Raw genomic sequence first — 12,332 nt, 5'->3', positions numbered from 1 at the left:
CTTATCAAATATTTTATGTCAGCGTGAAAGAATACCATTTGAACATCTATAGTGAAAAATCTCAAGAAGATATAAACATTGCTATTACAAATGGGTCACTTATTAAACCATCAAAGAAACTTAAAAATGAGAGTAAATCTTCAGATGCTCGAAATCCAAGCAACACACACAAAATGCCGGAGTAACTCAGCAAGCCATGCAGCATCTATGGAGAAGAGTTTAGTTGGTGTTTTGGGCCAGGTCCTGGCTGAGACCCAGGACACAGCCCAAAACTTCGACAGTACTCTTTTTCACTAAGTTCCTCCAGCATTTTGTGTGTGTTGCTTGTATCAAAGAACCTTAAATAATTTTGGAACTGCATGTTCTAACATCCTTAAAATACTTCCTATAATAACAGAATGCATTTTATGCCAACTGCAGATGTATTAGTATCTCTTAAAATATTACTTCCAAGGTGTCAAAAAGTCTTGCTGGCTTTTTTTTTAACCTCAAATCATTACAATATGCTGAAAACTACTGTAAGACATTCTGAATAAGTACTGTTTGCAGAGCCTTCCAAAAGACATTTCAAAGCAGTCGCCTGTGGCTTCTGATGCTAAAAGTGTTAAAGGAGTTTTGAAGTACGTCCTTCCTAGCTAGTCATGGATTGAAGTCACACACGATTCAAAGTGTCATTTAGGCCAATGTTTGCAATGATACATAACACTGGAAACTAGGATGTAATCAATAACAGTTATTGCCCTTCCATTTCATTCAAAAAGCTTTGTTTGCGAAAAAGTTAATTTGTGAACTATCTGTTAATTGCATTCCATTTTCATGAAAATTCCAGGTTACAAAATCATTTAAAAAATGAATGAAGCAGTTGTCAATATGACCATTGGAATGCAATGGTCAATGTATAAAAGCAATTAAGTCTTGCTCCAGATTACTAATAAAACCACATCAAGAACTGTGAGTATAGTTTTTTAAGGTCCTTTGTTTTTCACTATTCAGGCTCCTATGGTATCACCACAGATATACAACAATCCATGAATGAGTCTGAAATGATTTTAGTTCAGCATTAGAGACAATGAATGTCTCAACTGAAAGACATTAATGAAATGTCTTGTTTAACAAATAGATTCTAATATTTGCAGCAGGTCTGTTTGTTTGAAAGCACACAACAATGGCTATTTTAGCTTTGTCAGATGTTATGGTGCAAAATTCTTTATGTGATTGGTAGAAAAGGAAAATAGGTCAAAGAACATATTTTGATAAAGCATACTTCAGGTATAGAAAAGATTTACAACTGCTTAATTAGTACTGCCAGCCAAAACTCTAAATAAATGTTCTTGGCAGATAACTATGCTGGAAGAAACTTCACCTACTGTCCTCCCACAAGTACAAAACTACTAGTGAGCTCATGGTTAAAGCTGAAATGGTGATCAATTTCAGGATCTTCAAGCATTGCCTCCCTGGAAGATAAAACTGATATGAGAGTAAGAGAAGACTGCTGCTATATTAACTGCCCTGTGACTTACTTTTGGCCTAACTAACAATCAAATTATCCCTCACTGGGTAATCTGTGATTTCTGACAAAAATTAAAATCTTATACCTTTCCACTGGTTTACTCATCTCTGCAAAAGATTCCATAAGTACAAATTCATGGTCACTTTCTCTGATCAACCAAAAAATTTGAAGTAAATCATTTACTCTTCTTTTCCTTGGGCAGTCCCTTGATATTGAGAATGACTTGCTTTCACTCCAGTTCTTTGGTTTCCAAGGTGACCATTGAGTCCCATGCAAGATTCACAAGTACGATTACAAATGGTGCACATGCTGCTGGACAGAGCAGGCAGATGGTTACAGAGGATATTGTATGCTCCTTTCACTCTTTGTACTTGGTCTCTGTAAGCTGCTGGTGAGTGATCCAAGATGCTCTGTGCCATCTCCACTCAGGAAGGGATTACAACTTTTCAACACATTGCTGCTAACGTCCTCAAAATGTATTTCCTATCCCTCAGAAATATTTTGTCACGGTAAACTTGAAGGAGGGCAATTATTACAGGAGTCTGGTGTTAAGAAGCCGTCGACATGTCTCATCCTTTGGAGCTATGCTAATATAATTCAAGCCTTGATGCTAGGCCATAAGATATTGACATTGACTCACTTATCCTGACACTAAATTTGGAGGATTTTACTAAAACAGCTCTTGTACTACTTCTTTAGTTTTTTAAGCTACTTTCGATAGATTGCCTACATCATTCACTCTATTCAGGACAGAGCAATTTCCTGACAATAGATGTTTGGCTAACTTGTATATACTCTGATTTCAGCTGAAGATGTTTAGGAGCATTATTTTCTTTATCACTCTCCTTTTCATCTGTTGATTTTAGTGAGTCCATATCAATGGTATAAAATTATTTTCCTTAAGTTATCCAGCACATTACATCCTCTTACTCCACTGCACATGGACTTAATAAATAATTATTCCATATATTTACCATTTCCTTCTTTTGATTTAACCCATGTTTCCTTTGACAGTTTTCCTAATTTTAGCTTTCTTAAAAGTGCTTTTGATATTGTTGCAAATTCTTCTCCTACGAGCTTTCTGAATCTACTTTGACATTTTTAATATTCTCAGAATACAGAATCTCTACTAAATTTTGCAAGTTTCTGTGCATGTTATTTGTATTTCATATTTTTCTTTGCTTTAATTCTGGCAATTATCTTAAAAACAGAGGTGGATCACCTACCCTCTTAACAGTACAAACTAGTTCAATAAACACAAATTACTGCACACTTCCCAGTCATCTTCTGTTGCTAACCCATTAAGAGATTTGTGCAAACACATCATTATTAGGCTTAACTTGATATAGAATATCACTGCTTCATACTTCACTATTTAAAAAAAAATTTTACTCAGCATACCAAAACTTTAAATTTCCAAGTACATTTATATTTCTTCCCCTCACAGAGGTCAGCTTTCAGAACACTTCCATCAAAGTACAAGACATCACCACTACAAAAACTCATCAGTATAGCAGACAGGCTTACACCTACACATTGTAGAAAAGGTTGCCACGCTTTTTTGAAAACTATTTGTTTTTGAGTGTACCGTACATGTTAAAAAGTCCAAAGAACTATATTCCATGATTAATTTACGCCAACCTGAAAGTCCAGGGGCCTTATCGGATATCCAACAAAGTAAAATGTTCTTCTTCGCACAAAAAGTCAGGATGTTAAAAAGTTTTTTCTGATGTGCATTAATAATACGTCTGCTGGGTAGGCCTAAGAGAAAAGACACTGAGGCCAGTTCAAGCTCCAACTTCAGAATCTTCAGTTTTTTCTATCTAGGAGACTTGTTTGAAGAAGGAACGATGATGTCTTTTAGTCAAATAGTACAGAAATTCAATATACCCAGCAAGGATCTTTTTCATTTCTTTCAGATAAGAGATTATATACAGAAAAAACATCATTGTTAACTGATTTCTATAGTTCTGACATAGAAAAGAGTGTGTTTTGTTCTAAGGGTGAAGTCTCCATCAGTACTTTTCACAGCATCCTGAGGGAATGTTCTTGTGGAAAGGCTGAGCAGCTGGGAAGGGTCTGGGAGGGAGAGCTGGGAGTAGTAATTACAGCTGAAACATGGGAAGACATCTGTGATAATGCAAAGAAAATTTCAGTTTGTAATAGAACTAAAGCATTGCATCTAAAAATTTTGCATAGAGCCCATCTGACTGCTGATCATCTTTCAAAATTTAAGACGGGGGTTTCTCCAATGTGTTCTGAATGTAAAGGAAATACTGGAACTCTCACCCATTGTTTTTGGACTTGTCCCAAACTTCAGGCATACTGGATATTTTGGGTGAAATGGAAAAGATACTTCACTATTTAATATTCAAAGTTCAAAGTAAATTTATTATCAAATACGTATGTCATTATACCTTGGGATTTGTTTTCTTGCAGGCATTTAGAGGAAGTGTATAGATGATGAGAGGCATTGATCGTGTGGATAGTCAGAGGCTTTTTCCCAGGGCTGAAATCGCTAGCCTGAGAGGGCACAGTTTTAAGGTGCTTGGAAGTAGGTACAGAGGAGATATCAGGGCTAGGTTTTTTTACGCAAAGAGTGATGAGTGCATGGAATGGGCTGCCAGCAACGGTGGTGGAGGCAGATATGATAGGGTCTTTTAAGGTATATGGAGCTCAGAAAAATAGAGAACTATGGGTAACCCTAGGTAATTTCTCAGGTAAGGATATGTTCGGCACAGCTTTGTGGGCCAAAGGACCTGTATTGTGCTGCAGGTTTTCTACATTTCTATGAAAATAAAAATACAATAATATTTATGAAAAACTATAGATACTGATGAACAACCTTTGTGCAAAGTAAGTCAAATCATACAAATAATTTAAGAAGTAAGTAAATAATACTGAATTATAGTCCTTGAAAGTGATTCTTTAAGTTGTGGAGTCATTTCAGCATTGAGGTGAATGAAGTTATCCATGCTGATTCAGGAGCCTGATGGTTGTAGGTTAATAAATGTTCTTGAATCTGGGTATATGGCACCTAAGGCTCCTGTATCTCCAGCCTGATGGTAGTAGCAAGAAGAAAGTATGAAATGGATGATGCGATTTGATGTATGCTCCTTGCTTGTGGCAGTGATTCTTGCGAACATGCTCAACGATGAGAAGGGTTTTGGGCAGTGGTGTTTCCATACCAGGCCATGATGCACACAATCAGGATACTCTCCACTATGCATCTACATGTGTTTGTCAAAACTTTAGCTGACGTGCTGTGTCTACACAAACTTCTATGAAATAAACTGGTCCCAGTATGATCCAAGGAATTTAAAGTTATTGACTCTCTCCACCTCCAATTCCCAATAATTGGCCCATGGACCTCCGGTTTCTTCATCCTGTAGTAAATAATCAGCTCTTTGGCTTTGCTAATGTTCAATGAGAGAAAAGGAAGCTGAGGGGTGAACTGACAGAAGTGTATAAAATTGTAAGAGGCACAGAAAGGGTAGATAGTCAGAATCATTTTCCCATAGAGTATTAAAAACATGAAAGTATACATTTCAGATGAGAAGGTGATATAAAGGGGATCTCAAAGGAAAGTTATATTTTGTTTTAAACACCAAACATATTTGATATCATAAACTTGATATCATGCCAGAGGGTGTGGTGGAACCAGATACAATCACTACATTTAGAGAATAGGTAAGGCAGAGAAGAATTCAATCCTATTGTGGACAAGGTATGTGCAAATGGGCAAAATGGTTGCCATGGTATAAGACTATAAAACATAGGAGCAGAGTTAGGCCATTCAGCCCATTAAGTCTGCACCACCATTCCATCATGGCTGATCCTGGATCCCACTCAACCCCATAAATCTGCCTTCTCACCGTATTCTTTGATTCCTTGACAGATCAGGAAACAATCAATTTCCGCCTTAAATATACACATGAACTTGGCCTCCACCGCAGTCTGGGGCAGAGAATTCCACAGATTTATTACTCTCTGGCTAAAAAACATTCCTCCTTACCTCTGTTTTGTTTTGAGGGTTGTTTTGAGGCTATGCCCTCTAGTTCTGGATACACTCACCATAGAAAATGTATGCTGAAGGACCTGAATTCTGTACAACATGACTATGACTCTGTTATTAACTTCATTCACATTATGATTACAATTAGACAAACAGCTAAATCTAGCTCATTAGTCACAAGCCTGGGTGCCTAAATTTCATTCTAGATTTTCCACTTCTGCAGGATCTGGCATCATAATCTTTTGACTACACATCTCTGCAACAGAATCATTTACTTCATTGTTACATGTGGAATCTTGCTCACTTTCAAGGAGACTACAACTCATGTTCTCAGTTTTGTCTTTCTCCCTCTCTTCCTTTATTTCTTTATTTGCAGTTTGTCTTCTTTTGCACATTGGTTGTTTGTCAGCCTTTGGGTACAGCTTTCCACTGACTCTACTGTATTTCTTTGTTCTTCTGAGAATGCTGACAAGAAAATGAACCTCAATTATTATAGCACGGTTACATATACTGTATGTACATTTACAATAAATTCACTTTGAACTTTGCTGTGTACACTGTAAAACCTGTTTCTCCATACAGTGCAGCTGTACATCAAAAAATATGCATCGGCACCCAAGTGCGTCCAGGCCATTTTTTGAATACATTATTCTACACAAACAAATATTTATTTGCCCTTTGCTTTTGTCAGAGAACTTTAAATTAAAATTGTGCTTTGAATTCCCAAAGGTACCTTGCAGGTCTGATATTTATGCACAATACTGAACTAGTCAGAAGGATGACAATAACAATATAAACTGCTCTACCTGTACCCATGTTGATAGATTTGATTTTCAAAAGAAGTTCATTGAAACTTTAATTTTAGTTCCTATTTGTCAGCATGCAGCATAAAACTAAAGTTAAAGATAAAAAGTTAATATTTAAAGGTTTCATGATTGTAAAGCATTGATAGAATCAACTTTTGGGCTTTAATTTTCTTCTTAAAACATTTTAAATACAAAAATTATAAACAATAAATGATAAATTTATTGTTTATAACTTTAATACTTAAAGTCCATTGAATATTTTATCAAGGGCAGTATGTGATTAATGATAGGTAGAATTGGGCACCTTTCCAACGAAAATGACAAGTCTTCCACTTGCACGATACCATTAATGTAACAGAAATTGGCCAAGGTTCTTTACAGAATGATCGTTCAAAACAAAGTGATGGTGCCATGCAATTCAAGGCAAGCGGCAAATTAGATCCAAAACTGACTTGGTGATAGAATGGCATCCAAGTAACAGTAGAAAATTTTGATTTGAAGACTGACCAGCTTCATAAAACAGTGATTCGTACTGGGACATTTGCTGCTTGAGCTTTAATCTTTTGGACCAATTTCCACAGAGGAGCTTACACCCTACTCCAGTGCACTACATCAAATACACTGCTTTCATCAATACATATTGTTACCTATTGAAAAATACTATGACTCAGAGTCATGAGCAATTGAGCTCACTAGCTAAGGATGAAATGCCATTGGAGAGTGTTCAGAGGAGGTTTAAAAGAATGATCCTAGGAATGAAAGGGTTAACAAATGAGGAATGTTTGATGGTTCTGGACCTGTAATCACTGCAGTTTAAATGATGATGGGGTATCACATTGAAATCTATTAAATATTGAAAGTCTTGGATAGAGTGGATGTGGAAAGGATATTTCCAATAGTGGTCTATTAGACCTGACAAAGGGTCTCAACCCGAAACACTAACTGCTCCTTTCAACGAATGCTGCCCGACCTGCTGAGCTCATCCAGCTTGTTTGTACATCTTGATTTGACCACAGCATCAGCAGTGTACTTTGTGTTTAGTGTCCAATAGTGGGAGAGTCTAGTACCGAGGGCACAAGCTCATATTAGAAGGGTTTCCCTTTAGAATAGATATGAGGAGAGATTTCTTTAGCAGAGAGTGGTGAATCTGTGGAAATCATTGTCACAGTCGGCTGTGGAGGGCAAGTCATTGGGTATATTTATAGCAGAGGTTGATTGGCTCTTTATTGGTAAGGGTGTCAAAGGTTGTAGGGAGAGGGCAGGTGCATGGGTTTGAGAGGGAATGTATATCAGCCATGTTTGAATGGCAAAGCAAACTTGATGGGCAAAAGGCTTAATTGTGCTCCTATGTCATATGGTCTAAAACCTCAGTAAATTAGCTTATAATATGCAATTCAGTCCATTTCCTTAACTATAAGGCCAAATGATACAAAATCATAGATGCAATGGAAATGCAATCAAACACAATGGCCCAAAAGTACAAGATATTCAAGTTAACTTTAACTACAGTAGTTGCTGATAATGGGGTGCAAATTATCTGAAGAACTCTTTGTTTAACTCAAATCAGAAAAAGCAGCATGTGGCAACAACTAAAAAATATCCCTTAAGCAGTTAAGACTTTGATCAAACCTTTATCTATTTCTCTATTCAAGATTTCCATTTTAAGTTGCTCTCTTGTCCAAATTGGTAGAATCAGGAAAGTATACATTTTCACCATATTATTCCTCCCAAGCTATTTTGCAATAGAAAATTCAGAGTGAGTTGAAAGCATGGAAGAAAATCGTCAACAGCTCCTCGTAAGAACAAAATATCCTCCCCATCTAAAAGGACTAGCTTAGAAGGCACATGTCAACATCATCACCTTCAAGTTTTCTTGCAAGTCATGCAATACCAAGGCGAGCTGGAAAAATATTTGCACTCCTTGATCATTGGATCAAATTCCTGGAACTCCCTACCTAACAGCACTGTGGGAGTGCCTTCATCACAAGGAATGCAGCAGTTCAAGATGGGAGATTCACCACCACCTTCTCAAGGGCAATTAGGCATAGGCATTAAATGTTAGCCTTACAAAAGGATGTTGCTGTTGCTGCATGAAGAAGAAAAATCCGTAATGAAAACCTGCAGTATAGTGTCACAAAGCATATAAAAGTAATCCAATTCTACCAAAAACATGATAAGCAATGGCTTTCAGCAGTTAGGAAATAATTGGGATAGTTTCAAAATTAAAAAAAATACCTTTGTAATGTGATTCGAGTTAGGTTGGAGATAATCTTGTAATCTTCATTTAATTGATTCTTTAATCTAAGTATCCTACATTTCTCCATGACACAATCTCTACATAAAGCAGAAGCTAAGGATAAGAAAAATGCTTGATTAGTTTACCTTATTTACAAATTTTATATTCCATGCTTTTACTTCTTACAAGATGCAAATTATGTTTGTAGGCAGATAACGAAGTCTAATATTTTCTCTTAAAAGCAATTATTTTGATAATTAACAAATGCAGAATTTCACTGGTAAAGAATTAATTGGACGGGCTCTGCTACTTAAATGCATCTACTCTCCAATTTTTACTCTTATTTTAACAAAACAGCATCAGTCTCCTCCCCTTCAGGTACACAGTTCTAATATGATACAGTAACGGAGTGAAGAATGCTCCAATGCTGTGGGCAATAATCTGATACCATGCATACCCAATAATTTCATTAGAGTTTAAAATAGATCCTATAAACAAATAGTGCTAACATTTACTGTAGATAAACAGAATGCACAAGAAATCCTGTTTATGAAATTACAAAACTGTGTTTTACTAAAATTTCATAAATTCTCACACAAAATTGGATTTGAAGCGATTACAGAAGAGGCAAAGATGATCGAGGAGAGTAAGCTCCTTACAATACTAGGTACAAAACCAAAAAGGATCTGATACAAGGGTTCCCCTATTCAGTAGTTTCAGCAAGCTTTGCCTTTATTTTTACTGCAGAAAAAGAAGTTGGATAATCAGGAATTGAAAAAGAAGGAAATAAAAGGAACAAGGGATAAGCTTGCAACTGGCAGAGTAGGAACATCTGCAGACAGATATATGCAGTAGGGGAGAAAGGCAGGTGTAGTTGCAAGGATAGTTTTCAAAATCTGAGATGAAATGGACAGCCTCATACAATTGAAGTTCAAGATTAGAATAACAGAAAGACAATGCATGAAGGTGTTTCATTTTCTTTTAAAAATCTGGTTTGATGATGTTTAAATCAACATTTATCAGAATCTGATTTAATATCACTGCCATACATCATAAAATTTGTTAACTTTACAACAGTAGTACAATGAAATACATGATAAATAAATACAGGAAAAAGTTAAGTATATATAATGTTTATTAAATAATTAATCTAAAATAAGTAGTGCAAAATAACAGAAATAAAAAGAAACTAGTGAGATAATGTTAATGGGTAAATTGTCCATTTAGAAATTGGATGCCAGAGAGGAAGAAGCAGTTCCTGAATCGCTGGGTGTGTGTACCTCCCTCCCAATGGTAACAGCGTGAAGAGGGCATTTCCTGCATGTGGGGATCCTTAATGATGGACACCCATCTTCTTAAGGCACTGCTCCTTGAAGATGTCTTAGATACTATGGAGGCTGGTACCCATGATAGAACTGACTAATTTTACAAGCTTCTGCAACTTATTTCGATCTTGTGCAGTTTTAGGAAATCTAGAACAGGACTTAAAATTTTACTTATTGGTTCCTATTCACAACATTAACTGGATCTTTCTCCACAGAAGCTACAGCATTTCCAAATTTTGTTTTATTTTAGATTTACAGCATAATGCAGTATCCTTCCTTCAAATTTTACCCTGCTTTCAAATTAGAGATATGGTTGCTTTCTGACTAAAGCATCAACATTCCACTAATGCCGAGATTAGGCCAATTAATCCAATTTCTTTTCAATTATTTACAGATTATACAAACTTGAAATGCATGCCTATCTAATTTAAAATAGGATCTTGAGCACTTCAATTTATTTTTGTTCTATTATATATGCAAAGTCTTCTTGTAGTAACATGGCTTACAATGCTGTGAAAATTGTCACCCCAGGGTGTACCTGACCCAAGCTACTCACATTACATAATGAAGTCAAGTCTTAGGCAAATTCAGGATGAACAACAGTACATGCTATCTTAGATCAGGTCCTGGAAAAATTGAAGATCTTGTACTTAGGATTCTTTTGGAAAGACTGATCACAGTATGATTTAATTGGTTTTACAGATGAAGGGTGCAAGATTTGATCAAAACCAGCATATTATGCCGACACAAGGGATACTGCAAAGGGATAAGGGAAGAGCTGGCTAACATACAGTTGGCCCTCCTTATCCACGGGGGATTGGTTCTGAGACCCCCCCCCCACCCCCCCCCCCCCCGTGGATACTGAAGTCCCCTATTTAACCCGAATCTTTAGGTCTTTAGGACCCAGTGGAACCCCGGACGTTATTTAACACGTTCAGTGCGGTGGACATTAGGACCGGGCATAGCTCTGAATCCGTTGTGTCTCTGTTCACGAAAATAATCACAATTGCGATTGAAAATAAGGTGGAAGTAATAAAGCCATCGGTCATTAGAAAAGCGTTAGGCTACGTCGGTCAACGATCGGAACAATTTTAATGGAGCATCTGAAAGGATCTGCCCCATGAAAGCTACAATTATTACTAAGCAACGCAGAGGTTTAATTATTGAAATACGCATGTTTCTTAAGTGTTTTATATTCATAGAAAAGTAAAATATGTACTACACGCTAAGAAAAATGTTTGACTGACGCTAAATAATACCAGATGTACCTGTTCCAACTTTAAATCTGAATTAAAGATGGACTCAGGAATGGAACTCATTCATAACCCGGGAAATGCCCGTACTTTTAAGTCATTTCTAGATTACTTATAATACCTAATACAATGTAAATGCTATGTAAATAGTTGTTATACTGTATTGTTTAGGGAATAATGACAAGAAAAAATAGTCTGCACATGCTCAAACAACGAGTGCTGGAGAGAACTTCTGGGTTTTCCTGATCTGCGGTTGGTTGAATCCACGCATGTGGAATCTGCGGATAAGGAGGACCGATTGTACACTGGGAACACAGGCTATAAGGTGGATTAATTGAGGAACAGTGGATGACTTTCCAGGTGATTTTTCGCACTGATTAACAAAAGTATGTTCCAGTTAAAAGCAAAGACAGTAAAGGTGGGGAGGCCCTACTTTGGATAACTCAGGAAATAAAGAAAGGCATCAAACTAAGAGCTTATGCATACAGTTGCCAATAGTAGGAAATTTTAAAAGAACAACAAAGAACCAGCAAGCAAGAACAGAGGGATGGTAGAATATGATTGTATAGTTGCAAACAATATAGCAGAAGTTTTTAAAAAATATATAAAGCAGAAAAGGGTGGCTAAAGTGAATATGGGTACCTTAGAAGATGAGAAAGGAGATCTAATAGTGAGCAGTGTGGAAATAGCCTGGGCTTCGAACAACTATTTTGTGTCAGTCTTCACAGTGGAGGACATGCTAAAGACAAATGTTATGAATGTGATGAGAAGTGAGGATCACAATATAATCACCATCACTAAAGAGAGAGGTAGTTGATCCCCTGGTCCAAATGGATTGCATCCCAGCATTCTGAAAGAAATGGTGCAAGTTAATGCACCTTAATGCCTGTAGCTGGGCGAATGCTTGAAGCTATCATTAAAGAATACCAAAGCTGGCTGGATAGAAATGCAGACTTAGCATGAACTCAGGAAGCAATTTACAGGAGGTCTTTGAAGATGAAATGAGTGCAGTGATACAGGGGTTCAGGTGGATACTGTATAATTGCATTTCCAAAAGATGTCTGATAAGCTGCAAAAAAATTATCCCTAAAGTAGGGATGCATGGAGTTGAGATAATGTAATGGTATTGATATGAGGATTGGTTAACCAAGAGGCAGAGAGTTGGGATTTGGTCAGCAACCAGTGGT

The 12,332-nt window shown here is 36.7% G+C and overlaps 1 protein-coding gene across 10 annotated transcripts in view; it reads right to left on the bottom strand.

The window, feature by feature from the left end:
* usp48 (ubiquitin specific peptidase 48) overlaps positions 1-12,332 on the bottom strand; it is a 242,993-nt gene that overhangs the window by 69,691 nt on the left and 160,970 nt on the right. For 7 of the 10 annotated variants that reach the window (XR_009508155.1, XR_009508157.1, XR_009508156.1 and 4 more), the window contains exon 13: positions 8,567-8,681. The exons of 2 other annotated variants lie outside the window; for them this stretch is intronic. Coding sequence is in view for 3 of the 8 variants with exons in the window: in XM_059951677.1 (XP_059807660.1) it covers positions 8,567-8,681 (115 nt within the window). In the remaining 5 variants the exon portion in view is untranslated. Of the gene's footprint in view, positions 1-8,286; positions 8,418-8,566; positions 8,682-12,332 lie in introns of all 10 variants that reach the window. One more of the 10 variants, XR_009508159.1, reaches the window with a different exon arrangement.

The sequence above is a fragment of the Hypanus sabinus genome, chromosome 27 (genome assembly GCF_030144855.1).
Source record: "Hypanus sabinus isolate sHypSab1 chromosome 27, sHypSab1.hap1, whole genome shotgun sequence".
NCBI classification, from domain to species: domain Eukaryota; kingdom Metazoa; phylum Chordata; class Chondrichthyes; order Myliobatiformes; family Dasyatidae; genus Hypanus; species Hypanus sabinus.
Note: the sequence above shows the minus strand (reverse complement) of the source record. Positions and strands in the feature narration are given on the sequence as shown.